Source organism: Malania oleifera, chromosome 3 (assembly GCF_029873635.1).
Source record: "Malania oleifera isolate guangnan ecotype guangnan chromosome 3, ASM2987363v1, whole genome shotgun sequence".
NCBI classification, from domain to species: Eukaryota; Viridiplantae; Streptophyta; class Magnoliopsida; order Santalales; family Ximeniaceae; genus Malania; species Malania oleifera.
Window position 1 is genome coordinate 34,479,728 of NC_080419.1, and position 15,690 is coordinate 34,495,417.

The following is a 15,690-nucleotide window of genomic DNA, read 5'->3' on the forward strand; positions in this document are numbered from 1 at the left end:
ATGCAACGGGGATGATCCCTCCGCAGCCAGCTAGGGCACATTTCTGCAGAATGCCATGTAGGTCAGCATGCTGGTTGAAACTTTTTTCATTCTCAAATATGATCACAAAATTTCACTACAATGATCTCTCTCTCTCTCTCTCTCTCTCTCTCTCTCTCCTCTCCTACAGCGCCCTTGGCACTCAGCAGTTTCACTATGCCTCTATCAGTCGAAGCGAACAACTAAACAAGAAATGTTGCCCCTGCTCATTCTGGTTAAAGCCTCTCTTGCTAAACATTCAGCTGCTTCTTGTGGATCCTCCAAGTGCCTGATTAGATTCACTGCTTCCTGGTTTTTCATTACCTGGGCAACAGTTTAAAACCTTATTTGCTGCTGTTTTGCAGTGAAAATTATGGCCAAGGCATCACAGAAAAATGTCAAATATGAAAATTACAACAGTTTTTCTTGAGTTGGCGTGTGACCATGTATTACCTCCCAGATGCCAGGGCTTGCCAAGATGATAAATTCAGTTTCAGAGTCCACTTCTTCAGCGCCAACCACAAGTTCTGAGCTTTTGGAGGTTCTCATTGTGGGATCGCGCGATAGGATGCGCACTTTCGGCATACGGATTGCACCTGATATCAGGAAGTTATAATCACAAAGAATGAAATGTGGTTAAGGAGATGATCAACGAAGGCAAGTATTTTTGCTGGTCAGAGCAGAAATGTTGATGACAAACTTAATCAAAGAAACCAAGCAGTGTGTCTGATAGAGGAGAAGAGGGAGATGGGTGCAAAAAAAGAAGTAGGTTTATTTCCTGTTTTGGGTAAATTGCAATGTTGTTCCTTGAACTTTAGTCTAATTGTACTTTAATCCCTAATATTTTAATAATGATATTTTAACTCCTTTGCTTGTAATTAAATTGCAACTTGATCCTTGACCACCATCAATTGGCTAACATACATAACAGATGCAAGAAACAAGGGAAGAACCTTGTACATGACTTATTTTTCCACTTCTGTTAAGCCTTTAAATCACTTTTTTGACTAAACTCAAATGAGTTAAAAAGTAAGGTTCCTTATGAAGGCTAAAGCCAATTTAACGGTCAAAAATCACACAATAATTTAATTACAAATCTAAAGAGTTAAAATCAAAATCGAGGTTTAAGTGCCACTGCAACTTGAAGGATTAATTATGTAATTAATCTTTTTCACTTCCCCGACACCACCCCACGCCCCCAAAAAAAAAGGTCTGTAAGAAAAAAACGAAATTGACTTTGGAAGGGGTAGAAGGATTCATTACATCCCATTACCAACAAACAAAACGGGATAATTTTCCCACTCAGCTTTTCCTTCCAACCCCTTTCCCTATTCTCCTCTTTCCTACCAAACAGTGGGATTTTCCATGAAGAATTAGAGGAAGCTTGCATGCCTGGTATGAATCTACGGTACCAGTGTCTTCTGGCCGTTTGCTGGCGCCATTTGCTGATCTCATGAGCCACGCCGTATTTACACACAACAGCTCTATAGTCACCCATGGATGCCATCACAAGCTTTTCCCCATTGATCACCATCACAGAAGCTGAACCCACCTTCCTTGCCTCTTCCTCCTCCTCCTCCTCTCTTTCATCCTCCGTCTCTCTAATCTTTGCCTTTGCCCCAAGATGAGCCCTTCTCATCGTCTCCTTGCTCTTCCTCCTTATCTGAGACTAAAACCCAAAAGAAGAAGAAGATGAAGAAGAAGAAAAAGAAGAAAAAGAAGAAAGATAGATTTGGCCATTGGCTCATTTCACTAACTACATTGATTTAAGGACAAAAGAAAAAAAAAATTATATACTAATTTTAAGTCACAGGGCAGAGCAAAATGTTACTGGTACCTCCTTGAGCTTCCTGTCAAAGAAATTTGACTGCATGTACTTGGTGATGCCGTCGCCGATCCGGGCATCGAACACCCCGAAAAACCAAAGCTCAAGCTCTTCCACCTGCTCCCTCTGCACCACAACCGAGTCCGACCCGGCCTCATCCGACCCGTTCCTAAACGGATCCTCCACGACATGGTATCCGTGCGAAACGGGCATCATCCATGAAGGCTGCTTCTTATTTGCCCTCCCTTCTCCCAAGAGAAATCGCCTCAGCTGAAACGCTTCCCGGGCTCAGCAAATATGCTTTCTTCTCTCATAAAATGGTAAAGCAAAAGCTCGAAACCAAATCAAACATTATTGCGGTCTGACTTTAAATCTCAATTCCCCATTTCTTATGAACTTACCATTTGGAAATTTTGCCTCCAAGGCAAGAAATTGAAACCCACGGAAAACACTGCATATTACTCCAATTTTTTATTTTATTTTAAAAAACAATAATAACAATGATGATGATGAGATTACCTTCAGCTTCAGATGACGACCCATTAACCCCATCCTTCTGATCAGATGAAAAGGAATGTAAATCTTCTCTTGAGGAACTGTGAAGATTTTGAAATGAAGATGGGGGAAGGCGGGGAGCGGGAGAGAAGGTGAGAGGAAAATTTTGGTTTCTTCTTTTAAGGAAAGTTTTGCTGTCTTTGCTTAATGGGTTTTTAGGAGTTTGGAGGGTGAAGGGGTTGAGACTTCAGTGTGGGCATTTTCCAAGTTCGGATATTTTTCTGGGGAGGAATGAGGATTGTATTTATGAGGTTGATTTGAATAAAAATTAAGATGTAACGGTAGAAAGTCGTGTCTGTGCTTTTCAGAATTAAAACATTATAGAGCTCTACGGTCTACACCAGAGAAAAAGTCGAACTCCCCTTCTCTCATATTTGACTAGCCGTTGTCAATTTTTATTTATATAATTTCATTTTATTCAATTGGGAAATGAGTTATCATGAAATTATTTTAAGATTGTATATTTTTATAAATAATAAATGCAGACCGAAGCAAGCAAGAGCACATAAAGTTTTGTAATTCTTAATATTAGTTGGTCAAATTACTTCTGTTGGTTGGTTTGGATCTAGAATTTTGTTTAAGGTAAGGAAATTTATTTTTCATTATGTTTTCTCTTTATATCAAATACTATTAAAAATAAAATATTATTCTAATATAATTAAAGTTTTAAAAATTAAATATTAATAATGTGTTAAATGATTGAAATTCACATACATATTTCTAGCCCACTAGAGGCATGCAATGGATTGTATCCATGTTTTCATTGTTGGTTTGGATCTATAATTTTGTTTAAGGAAAGAAAATTTATTTTCCTCCTTATATCAAACACTATTAAAAATAAAAATTTATTCTAATATATTTAAAATTAAGAAAATTAAATATTAATAATATGTTAAATTAAATTTTTATTTATTGATTGAATATATATATATATATAATTTTCTTCATTTTTCTTGATGCTAAAATATGGAAAAGTAGTTTCCTTACTATTTTCTTTTTCCTTTTTTTTTTTAAATAATATATATATATATATATATATATATATATATTCCAGATAGGTCCTATATGACAACGATCAATGTTGAGGAATTGTTTTATAGTGTTTTGGAAGCATGGAATTCTTGGTTTGGATTTAGAATTATTTGGCTTTTGAATAAAAATGTAATATACTATTGTACTAAATTGTATTGAAATTCATACACATATTTCGGATCCACTAGAGGCCTGCAATGTTTGGAACTACTCATAAGAAGGCAACCCATCTCCTATCCCTTATCTCTTCCCATCCCTTCGGGAATTTAAATTTGATACGTTTAACATGAAAGTTTAAGCGTCACGGACTAAAATTCATGCATATTGCATACAACTAAAACTTAAATTTTCAATAGAGAGAGTGGGTGTTATGAAAATAATTAAAAGTTATAGAGATTTTTAGGAATTTAAATTAAAAGTATTTCCCTAAATTGCTTATTGTTCATAATTTGTAATGTCATAATTTGGTTAATCATTAAGTTTACATGCTTATAATAATTTAAATATTTTCTTGTCCTTCATTCACAATTATTAATAAATTTTAATTTTCACCTGGAATATTATAACCTTTTACTTTGGGCATGAATAAAAAATTTGTCCATAGGCTTACACATGTGTGAACATAAGTACTTGTTTATTTTTTATGTTGGACATTATTATTAGGAAACTTGGGTGAGACTAGATTAGTATTAAGTAGATATTAGGTCAAACCAAATACTATACATTATTATTAGGCAACTTGGGTGAGAATAGATTAGTATTAAGTAGATATTAGGTCAAACCAAATACTATACATATTTTATTTTTAAAATATTCAAAAATATTTGAAATTATTAAAATGGAAAACATATAAATATTTTATAAGTATATATGTTGTTGCAAAAATCTAGGCATATTGATACGAGACTTCTTGTTGTTTCTATTCCACAACCTATGAAATAAAACCATATTGGAAAGGGGGTTTTGGAACTTATCCTCCAATGCCTCAGCTGGTAAGGATGCTTTTGATTCTTATGTAGAAGATGGCTAAGTTAGATTGTGTAACATGATCTAGTATTTTTTTTTTTTTTTTTTGGCCTTTTGTTCTATTCATTATCACTTTGTATGTGTGGTTATGGAAGCATTTAAATCTTACCCTTTCAATGCAGCGAATGTTTGATATTTGAAAATCATACTTTTCATTATTAAGGGCGTACCAGTGATATTCAACTAGGGCTTCCTTCATTAATCAAGTGAGCTGGCCTAAGTTGACTAACATGTCATTGAACAAGATAGTCTAGTTGACATGTTAGTGGTCGGGCTGACCTTATTGATGTGTCCCCTACCACTCCTTAAAGATTAAGGCATCTTCTTTATCCTTTGAATCCCTCCTTCCTTGGAGAATTTGGGTTCTAGTAGCTAGATCCTTTAAGAATCCTCGAAGCTAACCAAACTTTTTGTATCTTGAGTTAGGACAACACATAATTATTTATGACTATAATCAAAATCCTTGAGAAATTCAAATTGCACCTTTCATTCTCTTATTAATTGGGCTTCTATTACATGCACATTCAAATTAACTATATGAGGAGATATTCCTTGTTGGGCTTCATATCTCTTTTCACTTCTTCTATTGGGCCTACTCTTCACCTTTCACTTCCTCTCTTCACCTTTCACTTCCTCCCACTTAGCCCTAGTGGCTAAAGGATTCTTAATTGCATTGAGGTGGTAGAAAAAGATCTTTGAGTCCCAATATTATTCTTTTTTCCTTGAAAAGCCACCCCCAATAGAGGGATCGGTTTTATTTTAATGCCTAAATGGGGATTAATCCACTATACAAAACCTCTCACTTAATCTTGGGCTGGAAAGAATGCTTCTTCTTTGTAGGTTGGGTGAAACCCTAGCTTAATGTATAACCAGAGGGATAAACTTGAATTCCATCACAATCCTCCCATAAAAAGATTTCATCCAATACTATTGTTGAATTGGTCATGAAGATAAACTTTCTAGCTCTTTATTTTTCAAATAGTAAGTAGTCTAAGCTATTTGCAGTTTTAACTTGTAGGTTTTTGCATTTATTCTTCTTTTTAAACTATCGAATGATGTGGTGTTTGTATATCAAGATAGAAGTATATGCAAAGATTCTTAGCCTTCAACAAAATTATGATAATGAAGTAAAAAAGGTCATCCCTATGAAGAATTCTTAAGAACCTAAAGGGAAGGTCATGGTAGAAGCCCTTGACAAGGAGCAAACAACAAAGTGGGAAGCGAGGAAGCTCCCCTTGTGCCAAATAAAAAGTGGTAGGCTCCCCAAGGCTTGGGTCCTTAACTACCAAAAATAATATTTATAAAACTTAACTATCCCAAGTTTAGTAGAAAGTGGGTAAGTCGGGTATCGATCCACGGAGACTTCAAACGCAGTTATTAAACCACTTCCAATTTAGTTTACTAAAGCCTTGTTATGAAAAAGAAGTGAAAGATGGTATTTTGCAATGGTGATTATCTAACAACTACTGGAAAACATGCAACTGAAAGCAAATAAATCTAAACTACTGAAAAGCAAGTAAATTTCTAAGTTACCTTGCTCCTACAAAGCGATATTGTGGTCCAAATCAGACGCTGGACGTCATGCTTCTAACTACGCTCATCCAGACTTCCATAGAAGGACTAACCCGAGCAGGCCAAAGCAGGAGAGGGGCGATCGAGGGCACAGGGTAGCAAGGGTACACCAACCGTCCAGAGTACGGTCAGGAATTGGAGTATACCCTGTCTCAATGATAACGAACACCTATGCGGTTCCGTAGCCGACTATTTCCCTCTGACTTATATGTAGCAGTGCTTATCCTTATCTGTAATCTTTCATCAAACACACAACAAGTAAATGGAAAACGGTAAATTGAAAGTAGTAAATGAAAGCATGAGTAAAAAGATCATACCTTTATCATTCAAAACTTCTGTCACTAACGTCAAAAGTACAAGAGGAGATCCTAATATACACGACTGTTATATGAATGTCGCTGGTTGTCACAGACCATCATATACTCCATATACGAATCGAAACTATTATACTCCTACTCTAACTTGGCTCTCAATGACTTCCTAGGTTTGTCACTAACCTAAGAGAGGCCAAAAAGGAACCCAGAACTTGTGTTTGTAGTGAATACTTATAGGTTATAGGGTTTACAAGGGTTTTTTTACAAGTTAGGAAAGTTTGCAGCAAATTTCGGGCAGAATATCGTCGCTGTCGACCAAGTCGCCCTTCTGTCGTTCTTGTGCACACCCTAGTTAGATCTTGCAAGAAGTCAAGGATTTGAATCTTCAATATCTAAGAATTTTTCGTGCCTCAAGGTCTTGATAGTCGAGCTGATGGTCAAGACTTGCAGTATCTCGATCTTCAAAAAATCTCAGTATCTAAACATGGTCCTCCCTTAAGGTCTCTTGGTCGAACACTTTGTCGAAACTCTCGGTGTTTCTGAATTTCAGTTCTATCTTAGTATCTCAATGTGGTCGCTTGAGGGTGTCACTTGGTCGCGCGCTTGGTCGAACCTTGCAGCATTCTGATCTCAGTCTGAACCTTGGAGTTTGCAGTGGAAAACTAAGTTGCCCCTGTGGTTTGTTGGTCGTGCCATATGGTCGAGTGTCATCTTCATGTCTATTCATGATTTGAAGCTTTTGGAGCTTGGTTGAATGTCTGAATTCGAGCTTTGAATCCTCCAAATTCTCCTTAGCTTCTTGTAATGCCTAACTCCATGGTTTTAACCTGTTTTTCTTGAAAAGACAAACAAACCTTGCATAGCTCTGAACAATGATAACTTTGGGTAAATACATAATAAAATAAGGATAAACAAAGGAAAATGAGGGTAAAAAATCATGTATTTTAGGGACTCATCAGAAAGGAATTCAAATCAATATACAAAACCCTCTTAGCTTGACTCTAATTATGGCTAAGACCCTCTTACCCTAGTGAGAGCTCAAGCAAGGTAGACTTATTGTGTCTAATGTGACAAATGTGAAGGAGGCTTTGAAGGAATCTCTCTCTCTCTCTCTCTCTCTCTCTCTCTCTCTCTCTCTCTCTCTCTCTCTCTCTCTCTCTCTCTCTCTCTCTCTCGCTTGCTTATAGAAATCCAAAGATGTAGGTAAGGTAAACTCCAAGACCTTCTTCAATTATGCAATCCACCATCTAGGAAGGTAAGTATGAAGCATTTTTGCTATGTTTTATCTATCTTACTCTTCAACTTGCTTCCATATTTAGAAGACAATAGAGGTCTATAGGGTACACTTAAGGTCTAAAACTTAGCCTTCCAAGCTAGGAGGATTAGGAATGCTTGTAAGAAGAAATACAAGGAACTTAATAAGTTGATACCAAAGTAGATTGAGTTGTAGGAGGAACGTTTAGCAGAAGAGTAGGAGGTAGTAGAGGTGTGCATGATCGAGGAGAAGTCTTCGATGGTAGCCCAAGAGAAACATATGTGGGTTGTGGAGACAAAGCTAAAAGAGGCTAGGGGGGCTGATAGGGCTAAGGAGTAAAAGAAGGTTACTTAAGCATAGAATATGGGACATGTAGACATCTAATTTTAATCAAAACTTAAAAATAACAAAATTTTATTAACATCAGAATACATGGGAAATACATTAGAATACATGGGAAATACAAGTAAATAAAGGAAAATTCAAGGAAATATAGAAACACGCAAAAATACAAGGGTCAAATAAAAATCCAGCAGTTGTAGAGAATATCCTTGACATCTCTATGGATACCTGCGTCCAAAATCAAAGGGAAATCAAGCAATAAAAGGAGGAACAACTTATGGAAGTGCTAGTGCACCCACATGTCTTATAGAGAGTGTGGAGAAGGGATGGTTGATTTTTCTGGGAAAGGTAGTGTCCCCCTAGAGTCTAGACCAGTATGGGAACAACCAATTGGACCTACAAACTATAGAATGTGGTTGATTTAACTCTAGAGGGTCAACCAGTGTTAAGTCCAGCCTTCGAACCGAACAACTCGTCATGGGGTGGAATCACGACTATGATTTTTCACCAGTATAGAGAGTTCTAAATGCATAATTGTTGTTTTAACCATTGATAATATGAGAATAGCAGATATGGGAATAGCAGATATGAGAACAACGAATATATGAACAGTAGACGAGAATGATATGAAAACAGAGTATGTGAAAACAAACGTGAATATACGAATGAGAAATGTAGAATATGAATGTGAATGTGAAAAGTGAAATGTAAAGTGAATAATACAAAGATAACATATACAAAGTAAAGAAAGAAATATATTGTATATTGTATTATAGTATGTATTTGAGACGAAGTATACATTCCGCCTGAAGGCTTGCCGAGAAAGGCGAGTGCCCTGATATGTATCAGATGTAACTATATTAGGCTGCATAACGTATTAAGGTAGAAGGAAGTTACTTGTATGGGTGGGTAATCTTCCCTATTCTCAGAAACTTCTATCAGTAAACCTTTGCGTGAATGTGTGAGTACGAGATAAACTAACCACCTGAGAGCTTACTGAGTAAGGTAAGTGCCCTGATATGCTTCAGTTGTGACCATAGGTTGCTCAAGGTATCAGAGTAGAGGGGTGCTACTTGTATGGGCGGGTAATCACCCCTATCCTTGGGAATTCTTGTTGGTAAAATACCTTACATGTGTTTAAGTAGGAATAGAGAATGATATCATAATTGTGGTTTCATTTGAAAATAATGAATATATATATATATATATATATATATATATATATATGTTGTATGTAAACCTTATGATTGTCACACACTAATTTAATATATATATATATATATATATATGTTGTATGTAAACCTTATGATTGTCACACACTGATTTAATGTATTCTATCCTTACTAAGATGTGTCTCACCCGATAGTTGAATTTTATCTTTTTCAGAACCTTCGCGTGATCGAGCTTAGTGAGTTCGGGGCTAGTATAGCATTTTTGAAAGAAAGAGAGGGTATAAATTTTGGTTATAATTTTTGAGGTTGTAATATATTTATGTTTTTAGAGTTATGAATATTTGTGAATACTGGATGTTGGTTTATACTTTTGAGGTTGTATAGATGTAGAAACTCTGGTATATTATTGAGGAGTTATTATTTCTGCTGCGTAGCTGATATATAGTTAGGTTCAAGTAAACGGAACACGAGACACTCGGGCCCCACTTGGCGGATTCGGGGCATCACAAGGTGGTATCATAGTTATACTTCAAAGAACACTTCGGACTCTAGTTTCGGGTTTGAGGCGTTACAAACCTAACAAAATTTGATAAAGTTACTTACCATTGTAACCTTGCTAATGTGTCTTTGGCTTACACCGGTGAATTTTCCCATCGTTAACAATATACACAATGTAAATGTAAATTTTATATATCAAATTATTCTCTTTAGATTGACTATTCTAGATTTGGGCATGTACCCTCCCACTTGGCATATAAGTTTTCATGTTCTCACTCAAGTTTCTACTCTATATGCATATACATGTATGTATGTGTTTGCATGTGTGTAAAATTGATAATTTTAAATATTTTACATACAATTAGATGGCTTTAGTAGAGCAAGTTCTAACCTATTTCAAGTGTAACTTGCTTGCTTAATCAAGTTTAACAATGTGCAAACTTAATTCGACCAGCACTTAGACCTAGTACATAAATGTGTATGTACCAATGTTTACACATGTTTATACTAAACCAAAATAAGCAATATTCAAATGCAAAAATACATATGCACCCACACAAAGCCACATGTCTACACACAAATAGTTATAAACCACAATATTTTAGGTGAACAACTACACATTTATTATCCGACATGAAGAAAGGTGCAAAATAGACATTTTAATTAGAATAAGTATGTAGATTTAGCGATTAATGGCAAGATTAACTCTAAAAAGTAAAACGTGTCTAGACATTTTTTATAATAAAAATTGTGTAGTATTATTTCAAAAACATGGGGAGGGGGGATAGTGGATTTTACCCACTTGAAATGGATGCCTAAGTGAATTAAAAGCTGACTTGATTATCAATAATTGTTATCTTACATAATTAAAGTTACTAGTTTGAACTTTGACTTGCACAAAGTTATGAGTTTAAACTTTATTTTTTCCTCATTTAAATAAACCCAAAAAATAGATGCCAAACAATTCAAACCAGCCCATCACAAGATCATAATCATTGATTTAAACGAGTGCCTAATCACTTATAATTACCCTATTTTGCAGCCTTTTAACTGAAAAAAATTGAATATTTTTTGATAATATTTTAGGTAGATTTGTAAATAGCCATAGAGGTAACAAAAAGAGTCAACGGGTTTAATTTGAGTTCCATAATTAAGAGATGCGACTTACGGCTTAGCCTTGGATAATTTAACTCGCCTAATAATTAATATATTGCAAACTATTAGTCATTAATAAATCGTAATAAATTTGTTTTACATATTTGTAAAGGCTCGTTTAGTTGTGTAAAACATTTTTCCTGTCTTGTTTTTCAAGAAATTATAAGAATATTAATTTATTTTTTAATTTTTTAAGATTCATATTGAAAAGGTAGAAAATAAAGAGTTTCTTTAAATATGCAAACTATTTTTTTTTTATTTCCAGATATCACAATAATTACATGAAAGATAAGTTTTTAAAATTTTTTTAAAAAATTATATAAGATAGAATTTGGGATCTTGAATTTTAGATTTGAATTTACGTTTGTGTGAAAATAAAAGAAACTCAATACATAGTCTACACATACTAAAGTTTAAGATCCAAATTCATACTCATGTACTCGACATAAGAATTAGAATTCTAGAAGAATAATAAAAAGATGTTTTTTCATCTTTTTAATATAAATTTTAGAGATTGGGAAAAAAAAGGTGCCATTTTTGTAATTATTTGAAATATTTGAAATAAAAAATACAACTATTTTAACTAGAAAAGAGTGTCAAAAATTTTAATTATTATTCATTTTTTTCATACAAAAATTGCAAAAGAAAAAAAAATATTATATATATTTAAAAAAAATTAATAAATATAATAGCTATTTTTCACAACTAAATTGGTCCTAAATATTTTATAAAATCATAAAAGAATGCACACTTGTCTTCTCAAGCCTCAGCCCATTAATTCCCTTTCAACTTAATTGAAAAGTAAATACTTAAAAAATTCCTAAAAAACAAAGTTTAAAAAATATTTTTCAAAATATAAGTATCTTGATATGATCTAGTGGTGACAATTACTACTCATACCCATTAACCCACTCACCCATAACTATCATAAATAAAAGGGTTCGAGTACACCCATGTAATTATAAGGATCATAAACGGGTGGCCCATTTAGACTCATTTATTAAATGGGTTAGACGGGTCTACCCACTTAGCCTATTAACCTATTTAAATTTCTAACCTTATTAATTATAATAGTAATAAATCTATTTAAACTTATCACATTTAAAAATGTGCTACAAGTAACTAATATTATAATTTGAATCTCTATGTGCGCGGTGTAATCATATATTGTTCTGTTTGAACATTTATATAATTACATACATAATTTAACTTGCTTTTCAAACTAATTAATGTGTATGCATGTTTGTAATTGCGCAATTCGTTCAGTTTAGACATGTCTGTAATTATGTCGATACGTGATTATAACATTGTCTATACTTATCATTTGTAATTAAATTATATAATTACATAGTTAATATTATAATTAGAAAATCTATGTGCATAATTTTATAATTATGAACAACTTGGTGACAATATGTCACATAATTATGCAATTAATTATATGTAAGTAATTTGATTTATTTTGATTTTTCATACTAATTAATATGCATACATGTACGTACTTTACATAATTGGTTCAAATTAGATATATTCATAATTTTATTGATATGCAATTATATTAATTGTTGACTACATTTGTTATTTGAAATTAAATTACAAAATTGTTTAATTAATGTTGTTATTTGAAAAATCTATGTATATAATTTTGTAATTATGAACAATTATATATGTACGCAATTGGTATGGTTCATATGCATGAATAACTGGTTCATTTTAAATATGTCCGTAATTATGTAGTTATATAATTAATAAAATTATGTAGTCAATGTTATAATTTGTAAATATATGGACATAATTTTATAATCATGAACAATTCCGTTTGAACATGTATGTAATAATGCAATTATATATGTACGTAATTGATTTGGTTTGATTTTCTAATCTAATTAATATACATGCATACGTGTACGTGATTAGGTAATTGATTGTATAAGATGTATCCATAATTATATAGATACATAATTATAATATTTATTACAATTACCATTAAAAATTAAGCTACATAATTTATTGCTTAATTGATACTATAATTTAAAAATCTATACATAATTTTGTAATTATAGACACCTCAATTCAAATATATACGTAATTATACAATTAAGAGTGTACTCAATTGTTTTGATTTGATTATGCCAACCAATAAAAATTCATGTACTCGTTTACGTTATTATGTACATATTTTTTTTATCAATTAATAAATCAAATAACCTTCAAAGATGGCAGAAAGATATGACAATGATAATTTTTAAAAATAGGTATGAGTTTTATCTGATATTTAACAATTGATTTCACATGCCTTAAAATGAAATGGATAAATGGGTTAATGCATGTCTAAATGGGTATGGACCGTAAATATATCAAATATTTTATATAAATGGGTTATAAATGGGTAAATGGATCATAAATGATCCTATCCATTTTGACCCTACCCATCTTGACCACACCCGCCCATCTATCAAGTCAAATCCTATTTTAACCGTTATCTCATTAAAGTGGGTTTGAGTTGACCAAATTTTATATGGGTCATCATTTAAGTCTATGATTCAAACGTACATGTTATAGATACGCCCGTCAAGCATCGAGCTATTTTATTAGTCCCAATTGGTAAAATTTAGATTTAGTAATAATAGTTCAGTGACAAATTTGGTAACTATCAGAAACTTGAGTTCTTTATTGTCATAGTTAAATTTGACATCTTATTTAAATTTTTTTTTAAAAGCGTGTCCCAGAAAAAGAAAAGAAAAGAAAAGAAAAGAAAAGAAAAAAACTATAATGATAGTGAGTGTATGACTACTAATATCATATTATTTCCTCTAACCAGGTCCAATTAGAGTTTGCAATAGGCAAACCATATGTGATTCACTTACACATATGATAATGAATCACATGTGCCACTTACACCTCATATAGCTTAAGGAAGATTTGTAGTAATCATGCAATAGCAAAGGATGTAGGGGTTTGATAATGATTTTTATAAAATTTTGAGAAAGATACACTTACAATAAATTACCATTTACTACAAATATTTCTTAAGCTTCTAAAGTTGACACACTCCCCAAACTATCTTTTGATTGTAAAAAGCTCCTTTTGTTAACGAAAAAATAAAATAAAAAATCTAACAGATTATTGTAATTTGTATGTCACTTGAATGATTGGTAATTTTCATAACAAAATTACCCTTATAAGCCTAAGGAATGTTATCATTAATAAACTCTACTACATGAATGTGGCAAAGATGCCCATAAGGGACGAAGAGATTAAAAAAAAAAAAAAAAGGATTTTGGACTCAGATGACAAGAAAACAAAAACAAAAGAAATAACATGTTAAAACATAGAAAAAAAATTAATTGAATTGTAGGAGTAAAAAAAGAGATAAATTTTTGAAGAATAATTTCATAAAATAAAAATATACTATATTTGTATTGCATTAGTAGTATAGTATACATAAATACAATATCATATACTATATATTGCAATTTTTACCTACTTATATAACATATATCTTATAAAATTACATGTAATATTGAAAAAGCAAACAAAAGCAATAATTTAAACTTAATAAAATATATTATCTTTTATTGTTTATAAAATTTTAATGCGTTCTACAGGGTTAAAGGCAACTGTGGTAGCCAACTTTGTCACTTAAATCTGATTGGGTCACTGCACTTTAATTCTGCAATTGAAGTCATCAAAATTACTAGATTTGTTCAATGTTAACAAAAAAGCAACCGACATTAGGGAGACGAGATGGAATGCCTCGTTGACGTCCTAGTCATCACCCCCTCATTTTCCAATCGGCACACACTAATTCATAACTCAGCATTGCCTTCACAACATGGAAAGTAACCACAATCCACGAACTTCAATGACATGAGTGAACCCTAACCCCTTGTTTGATAGTCTTCGGTGTAGGTATAAAGTTCTCTTAGATATGACTCCAATTTGAAGGTTGGATTGAAGACATTTGTCTCTTTACAGTAAGTTTGATGTTTTGAAATTGTTGAAACCCAAAATTTCTTATTCGAGTGATGTTAGGTCGATTTAAAGAACTATATGTCATGTGTTGGAGAACAGTAAATCTGGAACCCCCAATACAAATGTTGGTTGCCAAAATCATTGCTTTTGTTGGCATGCGATGCACTGTAGATTAATGTGTAGGTCAATGTTGGCATGTGATGCGCCATAGCCTTGGGTTGGGAAATTTATTAAATAAAGGAATTCCTATCAAATCTTGACCTATGTTTGGATATGTATAAAATACATAATGCTTAGTTTTTAATGTATTTCAATATGTTTTCTCCTATATTTTAAGGTGCATTTAAGAACATATGTCGTAGACCACTATTTTTGAATATATGTTCTTGATAATGAATGTGTTTTTTACTTCGACCGAGCAACAAAGATGAATACTTTACTTTGAAATTTCATTATGTTGGTGAGTTACTACTAGTAGAGGGTGAGAACGTCTATTCTTCTGGTAGATTGATTACTTTGATTGGGTAAACAGTGATGAAATATTATTATTGGATAATGAAGACATGATTAAGGAGCTTTGTGGTAACAATAATTCAAGAACTATTTATTGGGAAATGTCATGGAGGGATCTAAATGATAGCTTGAAAGTATTAAAGCCAAATAAAAATGATAGGGGTGTGCTACGAATGGTTGAAAGGATTTCTAAAGATAGGTGCTTAGATTTGTATATTGAAGAAGGTGAAAATGTTAGGCAAAGTGCATGTGCTAAGAAGGTTGATGAACCACCTGTTGAGAAAGAGAGGGAACCATGGGCTGATAAGGTTGATGAACAATCTACTAACAAATAGTGGGAACCATGGGTTGGGAATGTTGATGAACCGCTTGTTGAGAATGTTGATAAACTATCTACAAAACATATTAATGAACCATCTAATGACATGTTGAAAATGA

At 32.8% G+C, this 15,690-nt stretch overlaps 1 protein-coding gene across 1 annotated transcript; it reads right to left on the bottom strand.

Moving 5' to 3' along the window:
• Window positions 1-40: 40 nt before the first annotated feature.
• On the bottom strand, window positions 41-2,613 carry LOC131150886 (putative protein phosphatase 2C-like protein 44). The gene is made up of 5 exons (XM_058101942.1): window positions 2,363-2,613; window positions 1,856-2,113; window positions 1,411-1,687; window positions 472-614; window positions 41-342 (listed from the first exon to the last, which is right to left on the bottom strand). Exons 1-5 carry the CDS (start codon window positions 2,393-2,395, stop codon window positions 205-207), a joined length of 849 nt encoding a protein of 282 aa, XP_057957925.1. The 5' UTR covers window positions 2,396-2,613; the 3' UTR covers window positions 41-204.
• Window positions 2,614-15,690: the final 13,077 nt, after the last annotated feature.